Here is an 11038-nt window from a genome sequence, read left to right on the forward strand (position 1 = left end):
TTGACTTTCATTTTAAGGGCAGGAAAAAAACACACACAAAAAAAAATGTCATTTCATTTTTCAAAATATCTTTGCTTGGGTTCATAAGAAGGTCATATAGGTTCGAAATGACTAGAGAGTACATTATTGATGATTGAATTGTCTTTTTTGTTGTTGTTGAACAATCCCGTTAACTGTGTTCAGCGGGGTCACACTTATTTTAATTTTGACTCATTACGAGTTCAATCTAATGCCATTTTCTCCTCGCATTCAGTGACTCAAAGGCTGTCGGCTGTAATGTGGAGAGCACAGATCATGCATCCTGTGGTTTTGATGTCATCCAACAGCAGATCACCTACAACACCACATTACTTGTGACAAATAGTTTGGGGCAAGAGAGTGAGACCTACGTATTCAATATCACAGACAGAGGTGAATATGGTTCATTTTACGTGAAGACTAAATTCATAGCAGCTTTGAAGGATCATATACCTCAGTGATGTGGAATAGTTTTAAGATCTGGGATAGATCATAAACAAAAGGTTGTAAGTTGAAATCCTATATGAACTATCACCATTATACCCTAGATCAAGATTCTTTAAATCAGGGACATTGTCCTTATAAAAAGTGCAATGCAAGTTGCTTTAAATAATCGTGTTGTCCACAACATGAAAATGAATAATGACTAAATACATAAGTTAACAATCCATTTAATTTCTCATCCATTTGATCTCACCTCAGTTTTTCCAGTCCCTGAGCATCCTGAAGTGACAGCAGGCGTGTTTGATTCATTGGTGATCTTGCAGCTGAATGGGTGTTTCAAAGGACTTTTGCTGATTTGCCAGATTGAACTTGAACCAGAAGGGATAAAACAGGTAATGCATCACATTAAAGGTTTAGTTCAGCCAAAAATGAAAATTTGCTGACAGTTTAACCCTCAGGCCATCCAAGATGTAGATGAGTTTGTTGTTCATCGTAACAGATTTGGAGAAATGTAGTATTTTATCACTTGCTCACCAGTGGATCCTCTGCAGTGAATGGGTGCCGTCAGCATGAGAGTCCAAACAGCTGATAAAGACATCACAATAATCCAGTCCATCAATTAGTGTCAACAGTGAAAAGCTGTGTGTTTGTAAGAAACAAATCCCTCATTAAGAAGTTTTTAACTGTGGTTTCTGGATAAAATATGAGGCCTCTATCCATAATACTGGTTTCTCCAGTGAAAATGTCATCTTCTCTGAATCAGGAGAGAAATATGCACAGATCAAGCACAGTCAAATGGTTCAAAACGGTTCAAATATGGATTATGAACTCGTATTTTGGCCAGAAGCAACAGTTTAAAGTGCCTTAACGATGGATTTGTTTCTTACAAACATGCAGTTTTTCACTTCACAAAATGTTAACTGATGGACTGGAGTGGTGTGGATTACTGGCGGCACCCATTCACTGCAGAGGATCTATTAGTGAGCAAGTAATGTAATGATAAATGTATCCAAATCTATTAAGATGAAAAAACAAATGCATTGACATCTTGGATGGCCTGACGGTGGGTAAATTTTCAGCAAAACCCTCTTTCTTTAAGGTGGTTTTCCTGTTGCATAACATGTTTTTGTATTTCCAAATAATGTGATGGCATCAGAAATATGACAAGAGGGAGTTTCATAAGCTTGATTAACAGTGTGAAATCTCTCATCAAAAGACTTGCCATATCAGATAAACAAAATGAACCTTACAGAAGTGCTGGAGCACATCCTGTGTTCAAGTGTTGTTGTTGTCTTACAGGTTTTAGATCAGAATGGATCTGACTCAATGCAGTATTACGCATTCAAACTACAGCACCTGAAGCCCAGCACGGAGTACTCCATTAGAGGGCGCTGTGCAGTACAGGGGAACGACTGGGGCCGATGGACAACACAAAGACTATTCATCACAGGTAAGCAAAGGGTCGTGGGAGAATTCACAATAAACACTCAGAAGACCACAGCAAGAAAATGCAAAAATATAGATACTATATATAAATCAGTTTTTCTTCTTTTTTTCTGCAGAGCCTCTAGTGACCATAGATCTGTGGAGACAAATCAGGGACCATCCCAATCGCACCGTCACACTGCTGTGGAAAACAGTAAGTTTACGTTTTTGACATTCTTCAAACTTATAATTTTCGCCATACATTGTGGTACAGTTATTGTTATTGACTCTGTATGGTTTTGTTTGGCTAAGAAAAATAATCAATGTACAAAATCAGTGTGTTCATGCATTACTATGGTGTTAGCAAACCTCAGCACTCTAGGGGGCGATAGTCTTATTATTCAGGTAGCAACTTTTTCATTTATAATTAAGTTATGAACAGATTTCAAATGAAATGTTTTGCCTTTTTTTAAACATAAATTGATTGAAATCAGAGCAAATATTTTTGTGCTACCACTAAGGGTGTGCGATATCACAATTTTTGATTAAAATGTCTCCACAATCTGCTTTTGAAGAAATATCATCGTATCGTGCTACAGCACACATTCTATCAGTTGCAGTTTTGGCGCCTCCATCTCAATATACTGTACAAAGTGATGTACATTCACATCAAATATTAAGTCATGGGACACTGCATTTATTCGCAATCACAAAAGTACATTATTTGCATGTGCTTTAAAGCCTTGTAGGTTAAACATTTCATTCGCGTGCTGTTCTGACATGCACTTTTTCTGAGCACGGCGTACACCCGAATAGTGCTAAATGTGTATATATACACACTGTGTATGTATATATATATATATATATATATATATATATATATATACAGTGGGTACGGAAAGTATTCAGACCCCCTTAAATTTTTCACTCTTTGTTATATTGCAGCCATTTGCTAAAATCATTTAAGTTATTTTTTTTTCCTCAATGTGCACACAGCACCCCATATTGACAGAAAAACACAGAATTGTTGACATTTTTGCAGATTAAAAAAGAAAAACTGAAATATCACATGGTCCTAAGTATTCAGACCCTTTGCTGTGACACTCATATATTTAACTCAGGTGCTGTCCATTTCTTCTGATCATCCTTGAGATGGTTCTACACCTTCATTTGAGTCCAGCTGTGTTTGATTATACTGATTGGACTTGATTAGGAAAGCCACACACCTGGCTATATAAGACCTTACAGCTCACAGTGCAAGTCAGAGCAAATGAGAATCATGAGGTCAAAGGAACTGCCTGAAGAGCTCAGAGACAGAATTGTGGCAAGGCACAGATCTGGCCAAGGTTACAAAAAAATTTCTGCTGCACTTAAGGTTCCCAAGAGCACAGTGGCCTCCATTCCTTAAATGGAAGACGTTTGGGATGACCAGAACCCTTCCTAGAGCTGGCCGTCTGGCCAAACTGAGCTATCGGGGGAGAAGAGCCTTGGTGAGAGAGGTAAAGAAGAACCCAAAGATCACTGTGGCTGAGCTCCAGAGATGCAGTTGGGAGATGGGAGAAAGTTGTAGAAAGTCAACCATCACTGCAGCCCTCCACCAGTCGGGGCTTTATGGCAGAGTGGCCCGACGGAAGCCTCTCCTCAGTGCAAGACACATGAAAGCCCGCATGGAGTTTGCTAAAAAACACCTGAATAAGATTCTCTGGTCTGATGAGACCAAGATGGAACTTTTTGGCCTTAATTCTAAGCGGTATGTGTGGGGAAAACCAGGCACTGCTCATCACCTGTCCAATACAGTCCCAGCAGTGAAGCATGGTGGTGGCAGCATCATGCTGTGGGGGTGTTTTTCAGCTGCAGGGACAGGACGACTGGTTGCAATTGAGGGAAAGATGAATGCGGCCAAGTACAGGGATATCCTTCTCCAGAGTGCTCAGGACCTCAGGTTGGGCCGAAGGTTTACCTTCCAACAAGACAATGACCTTAAGCACACAGCTAAAATAATGAAGGAGTGGCTTCACAACAACTCTGTGACTGTTCTTGAATGGCCCAGCCAGAGCCCTGACTTAAACCCAATTGAGCATTTCTGGAGAGACCTAAAAATGGCTGTCCACCAACGTTTACCATCCAACCTGACAGAACTGGAGAGGATCTGCAAGGAGGAATGGCAGAGGATCCCCAAATCCAGGTGTGAAAAACTTGTTGCATCTTTCCCAAAAAGACTCATGGCTGTATTACATCAAAAGGGTGCTTCTACTAAATACTGAGCAAAGGGTCTGAATACTTAGGACCATGTGATATTTCAGTTTTTCTTTTTTAATAAATCTGCAAAAATGTCAACAATTCTGTGTTTTTCTGTCAATATGGGGTGCTGTGTGTACATTAATGAGGAAAAAAAATTAACTTAAATGATTTTAGCAAATGGCTGCAATATAACAAAGAGTGAAAAATTTAAGGGGGTCTGAATACTTTCCGTACCCACTGTATATATATGAGGAATATCAGACGAGTAGACGTGTGATATTGCTTTGATTACCTACGGCTGAATCACAGCCATGCTGATATATAGCCAAAAATGAAGATAGCAACACAAACATTTGTACAAGCAATCTGTGTTAACACGGTTCACTCTTCCTCAGGTCAGCAGTGACTCCGAGTTATATATTGAAGCCTATGAGGTGTGTGTGAGCTACAGAAACACAGAGAGGAGCGTGTGCATGAACATCACACAGACGCAGGTGGAACTAACCAGAGATGTCAATATGAGTGACATCACCGTGAGGGCCGTCATTCAGTCTGGCTTGTCTGAACCAGCCCACATCACTCTTCCTTTAGCATGTAGGGTTGACAAACCTCATGCTTCCTCATACTCTATATTAAAGTGTTTTCTGTGCACTGTTTATGTGGTGCCCTGTAGAACGTCAGATAACTGACTGTTGTTACTGATGCAGACAGCATGCCGGGGGAGAAGAGGATTATGGGTAATGAAAAGGGATTCCAGCTGACCTGGACGAGGGACTCAACCACCACGTGTGATTATATTGTAGAGTGGTGCATGCTGGGTATTGCACTCCCCTGCAACTTACAGTGGAGAAAAGTCCCAGCTAATCAGAGCTCCTTAAACCTGAACGCAGGTATAAAGTCTGTTTGTACATCATGCCATATTCTTACAAAACCACCACCATCAAAATAAAATAGTAACATTAATGTTTCTGGCTATGTGACAGCGTTGCATATAAAAGCTCTGTTCTAAAACACAGTGAGCCAGGCAGCATTCATGCGTTTTCATAAATATGCTTTTGCATTTTTTTAATTTGTCTTGCATGTTATACTTTTGTATTTTCATTACATGTGTCCTTTACAGATAAGGGAATCTGATAACAAACACATTGAAACAAGATTTAAATGCAACTTTTTCATCTAAAATGTATGTATATATATATATATATATATATATATATAAAGAATTATCTATTATTTAAGAGTAAATGACTGTAAAAGTGATATGGTAAAAACCTGTTAAAGACAAGTTCCCTTATGATATACAGTGGAAAAACTGTAATCACTCTAACTGGGCATTTCACGTAATATTACAGTAAAATACTGTTAAATTCACAGTTTTAAGTGGAAAAGAACCCATCTTTTAATTTACAGTGAAAATTTTTTATAATAACTTTATATGTTACTGAATTTTTTTACTGTGACTAAGTTTAATCCATAAAACCTAAAATGTTGCTTCTTACTGTAAAGTTCTACCATCCACAACTGCATTTTTTTTACTGTAAATGTCACTTTTTAATTTTTGAGTTTTAAGTCTTTTAAAATTAGGCTACCTCATATATGCAGGTTTTTCTAGACCATGTGAATTCTGGTTCTTCTTAAATAAAAAAACGTTTTGGAATTAATTGTTCAAATTCACTATAAAACTGCATTTTTACAGGAGACTTTAAAGCAGGAGTTCTATATGAATTTGAAATCCACGGGTGTAGCGCTGAGGGACATCGACGCCATGAGAAACAGATCGGATACTTAAAAGAACAGAGTAAGAGTGCACACACACTTTACATGCGACGCATCTATAGGACCTTACAGTAGAGCACAAAACAGCTGCCAATCCACATTATTTTTGATGTAAGAGTGACACGGCCATTTGTAACCAGAATGTGCAAGACTTCCAGAGTCATTCTCTCAAATTTAATTTACCTGTACAAAAGCAGCCCGTTATGCTGCAGACTTTATCATATTATTATTTTAATATATCATCATAATCATAAATGCACTGGTTTGTGGTGCAAATAGTTTTACTGTTCACTGCACTTTCTTATTCTTCTAATAATTTAATGAATGGGAAGTCTCACACATTTACAGAAAATTGCTCATTTCCGCTTTGCAAAATAAGGTGATGTTGCAATGGAAAATGCATCTAATTGAAGTCTTCAGTTTGAGAAATTGAAATCAACAATTTTCACATCTTAATTGTGAAATAGAACACATTAATATTATGAAATAATATTACCACATATATTATTTGTGTTGTTCAGAGCCCACGCAGCGCCCTACACTGGACTCTAGCCCAAATCTAACATGGTCATCTGTAAACCTGAAATGGAGTTTCAATGAGAAGGATCCGAGTCACGCTGGATTCATCACAGGATATGTGATTATAGTACAAGACCATTCAGAGGCCGGCGCCGATCTCAGTAAGTCTAAACTTATTTTCTAACAAAGTCCCCTTCAATATAGTCCCTTTTCAAATATTCCATATTTGCATTGCCTCCGCACAGCTATTTTGGGCATCCAAGACCAAGTCTACTTGAATAGGGAAAACCAGAAATCGCAAAAACTGCTTGCCAACCTCACATTTAAATATTTGGAATCAACAAGCCCCATAAATGTGGTTTCTTATTCTAAAATGGTATTTAAAAAAGCTTATATTTAATGTTGGACCAGCCAATGCACAAAATGACTTTACCAAATGGCAATTGGCTCATAAAAAAAAAAGTTTCAATAAACTTTCATTTCAAATTCTCAATATGATTTCAAATGCAGCTATTTTTGGACCGTATACTGCAGCAGTACAGCATGACTAAATAAATCTCACATTAAATCCCCCTCCTCTCTATATCACATGCATCCTTCCTGTTTGTTCTGGCAGGTTCCTTCAGACAGTCAGTGGACGATCCTCACAGCAAGTCCTGGACAGTCAGTGGTCTTGAGGAGGACCGGCCGTACACATTTCAGCTGGCAGCATGTACATCTGCAGGCTGCGGACCGGAAACCACCGCCATCTTCAGAACCAGAAAGAACTGTGAGCTCAGATACTGATTCAAACCAGATTCACACTAACAGAAAATAGTCTGAGTGGTGTTTTACAATAGAAGACTTCTATAGTAAGTACTTCTATTTTAAATGGACAGTTCGCCCAAAAATGAAAATCCTGTCATCATTTACTCACCCTCGCGTCATTCCAAACCTATACAAGTTTCTTTCTTTCGTTTGTTGAAGATAAAAGATATTTCTGAAAATGTTGGGGTCCGAACAACATTGGACTACACTTACTTTTATTCTATGGACAAATGGTTTAGAACTACAAGAGGTTAATTTGTTGTTTTTAGAGGAAGTCTCTCCTGTTCGCCAAGGCTGCATTTATTTGATTAAAAATACAGTAATATTGTGAAATATTACAATTTCAAATAAGTGTTTTCTATTATAATTTATTTTAAAATGTAATTTATTCCTGTGATGCAAAGCTGAATTTTCAGCATCATTCCTCCAGTCTTCAGTGTCACATGATCCTTCAGAAATCATTCTAATATGCTGATTTACTGCTCAAGAAACATTTCTGATTATTATTATCATCAGTGTTAAAACAGCTTAATATTTTCATGGAAACCATGATCGATTTTATTTCAGGATGCTTTGATAAAGTTCAAAAGTACAGCATTTATTAGAAATAGAAATCTTTTGTAATATCTTTTTGAAACTAAAATCTAATAATAAAACTAAACACTCAATCTGACTCGAAATCAATTCAATATTTGACAACTTTCCCACAAATGCAAAGTAGCCGGATTATGTGTGTGAATAGCTCTAATTCTCTAATAGTAATTCACAGTGAGTGGACAGGTCATTTCATAATGTTGAATTATAATGGGGATAATAATTCTGTCCACAGTGTTGTGAATAGCTCTATAGAAACGCTTTATTTCTATACAAAATCTTGTTTGCATATTCACAGTGAGTGGACAGGTCATTTCATAATGTTGAATTATAATGGGGATAATAATTCTGTCCACAGTGTACCTGCTGACGGTCAAGGTTCTGGTTCCTCTCGTGGTTTTGCTCGGTTGTTGTGTTTGTCTGTGGTCGTACAGAAACCTGTAAGTGTGCTGATGTACAGTATGTGCTGTGAGCTGATGGACTGTTCTTCTCACCTGTGGAGCACTGAAACTGATGACGTCTTTCTCCACCGTTTCCAGGATAAGAGGATTTCCAGAAGAATCGTTCGGCTTTCTGCACGTAAAAGCACTGGACCTGGATGAAGATCTTTATGAAGTAATTCATTACATTGATGCTGTACAATAATGTAACTGCATTGCCTCGATTTCTTTTCACAGCTAAATTGGGCAGGCTGGTCTTTTGGCTGGTTTTAGAGGGTCTCTGGGCAATCTGCAACATGTGATGCTGGGACAGTGTGTTATTTTAGTATAACTGAGATACTGTTATTGCTTTTTATTAATATTCTGAATTAGTTTTTACATTTTTCTTTTAAAGTTTTAGTTTGAATAATTTAGTAAAGTTTGTTTTTGTCATCTTAATTGGTTCTTTTTAGTCCATTTTTATTTCAGTTTTTGTTATTTTTGTACATGAAGTTAAAGGTTCCCTGAAATGCTTAGAAACACGCAGCGTTACTCTGTGTAATTATACGCTTTATGGGAAACACTTTGCATTATGTATCATGAACAATAAACAATTTAGAACTTGTAATGTGAAAAATGTACATTACCGTTCAAAAGTTTGGGATTTGTATTGTTTTTTTTTCAATATTATGCTCACAATTTTTTTTTTACCATAATATGTATATTTTATTGTACAGTTTTATTACAAATTTGCTACAAAATATTTACTTCTAATATTTATTTAATATTTTTTGGACAAAAATATAGTAAAAACAATAATATTATGAAATATAATTATAATTTCATAGAGCTGTTTTCTATTTGAATGTATTTTAAAGTGTAATGTATTCCTGTGATGGCAAAGCTGAATTTTCAGCATCATTACTCCAGTCTTCAGTGTCACATAATCCTTCAGAAATCATCATAATATGCTGATTTGCTGCTTAAGGAACATTTCTTATCAATATGGAAAACTGCTGCTTCATATTTTTGTGGAAACGGTGACTTCTGAGGAATAGAAAGTTTAAAAGCGCAGCATTTTTTTGAAATAGAAATCTTTTTAACCTTATTATTTTTGAATGCTAGTGTAGTGTAACATTACCAAGATTAATAAATGCTGTTTAATGCATATAATAATGCTGTTTAAGTATTGCTCACTGTTAGTCCAGAACAAACTCTCTTGGTAAAATGTTACTACTTCACATCAAAGTGCATTTGACTATATATTGTGTCAAAAAATAGTCTTTTTATAAATGTTTCTACATAAAGTCGGCACAGTCTAGTACTAATGCCTGCACATACTCATGCACTCAAACCACACAGATGCACTCATGAGCTTTCCTCTTTAATTATTTATCCCTTTGATAAGACTAAGATTTTTCCAGGGCTGAAAGTGCCCAAACACACACTGTACACACTTTACAAGGGAAACCACAACTCAGGCAAAAACACAAAACTAAAGTCCTTTAAATAACACCATCTCTTGCAATATCATCTTTAAGGAAAAATATAAATATATATTTTTGTCATCTCTTTTCTGTCTCACGCCACTATGGTACAGATCCATAGCCCAGGCCAAAGCCGTGGCACGCTCTCTTCAGCCAATCAGATCGCAGTCAGTTGAAGGCAGTAGCAGCAGCGCCGAGACAAATATCAACAAAAGGTCTAGCAGTTAATAAATAAGCAACTGGGTTTGTGTCAATTCAGCATGCAATCTACACATGGTTTCGGGAGAATAGGAAAGATGGATTCGATCAGTGCGTTGTGTGAACATCAGGAACATGTCGAGAACATTAAAAGACAATGCAAAAACTACAAGACTACTACGATCGGCAGAAGAACCGAATACCTCTGTGCCAGTGTTTTAACATGTCAGACGGTTCAGTGCAGGTTTGGTGCACGTTTAAGGGAACACATTGGGATTAAATGCATTTCAAAGGATAGCAATATCTAGACAACACGTCTAAGATAATACTTGAACTCTTTCTAAACCAGTGTTTTGGCAGCTTAAAGAAATATTCCAGGTTCGAAATAAGTTTCACTATCAAGGGCATTGGCGAATACTGTCGATTACAAGAGAAAATCATTTTGACTAGACCATCAGCTCGAATAGCAAACAAACAAACAAAATAATATATATATATATATTTTACAGAAGAAAAAAAAGTTAAGCCTGTTTTCAGGACTATTATTGTCATGAAAATTTAAAGGGGTCATATGATGCGATTTCAATTTTTCCTTTCTCTTTGGAGTGTTACAAGCTCTTGGTGCATAAAGAAGATCTGTAAAGTTGCAACGACTAAAGTCTCAAATCCAAAGAGATATTCTTTATAAAAGTTAAGAGTCAACCACGCCTACCTAATACGGCTCGTTCTAACACGCCCCCACATATCTACCTCACTATGTGGGAAGATTTGCATAACGCCGCCCAAATGTTCACGCAAAGAAAGGCGGCGTAACTTTTATTCTCGCTGTAGTATTGTTGACGTTGCAGCCATGTCGTGAAGACGCTGTGTGCTTCGTTGTGAAAGCGAAACTACTTTGTTTGGTCTTCCAAAAGAGGACGAAGCGGAGTCCAGCCCGGGGTCGTCACATGTGCTTGCTGCAAGCCCGCCGGACACTCCTTTGTCGAATCCACCGGCCGCGCCATTCTCAAACCCGCCCGCCTCTGCTCACTCTAGCCCGCCGTGTGTTTTGTTGTGAAAGCGAAACTACTTTGTTTGGCCTTCCAAAAGAGGACACGAATAGAAATCAGT

General features: G+C 37.4%; 1 protein-coding gene across 1 annotated transcript in view; it reads left to right on the plus strand.

Annotated features, from left to right (window-relative positions):
* The window catches only part of LOC107567646 (leukemia inhibitory factor receptor-like), a 15511-nt gene extending 7042 nt beyond the window's left edge, over nucleotides 1-8469 (plus strand). The window contains exons 7-15 of the mRNA XM_016253356.1: nucleotides 1762-1912; nucleotides 2025-2101; nucleotides 4524-4722; nucleotides 4836-5018; nucleotides 5825-5926; nucleotides 6426-6584; nucleotides 7040-7192; nucleotides 8183-8264; nucleotides 8364-8469. Coding sequence (XP_016108842.1) covers nucleotides 1762-1912; nucleotides 2025-2101; nucleotides 4524-4722; nucleotides 4836-5018; nucleotides 5825-5926; nucleotides 6426-6584; nucleotides 7040-7192; nucleotides 8183-8264; nucleotides 8364-8469 — 1212 coding nt within the window. The remainder of the gene's footprint in view (nucleotides 1-1761; nucleotides 1913-2024; nucleotides 2102-4523; nucleotides 4723-4835; nucleotides 5019-5824; nucleotides 5927-6425; nucleotides 6585-7039; nucleotides 7193-8182; nucleotides 8265-8363) is intronic.
* Nucleotides 8470-11038: the final 2569 nt, after the last annotated feature.

The sequence above is a fragment of the Sinocyclocheilus grahami genome, unplaced genomic scaffold, assembly GCF_001515645.1.
Source record: "Sinocyclocheilus grahami isolate Dianchi unplaced genomic scaffold, SAMN03320097.WGS_v1.1 scaffold1177.1, whole genome shotgun sequence".
In the NCBI taxonomy this organism is placed as follows: Eukaryota; Metazoa; Chordata; class Actinopteri; order Cypriniformes; family Cyprinidae; genus Sinocyclocheilus; species Sinocyclocheilus grahami.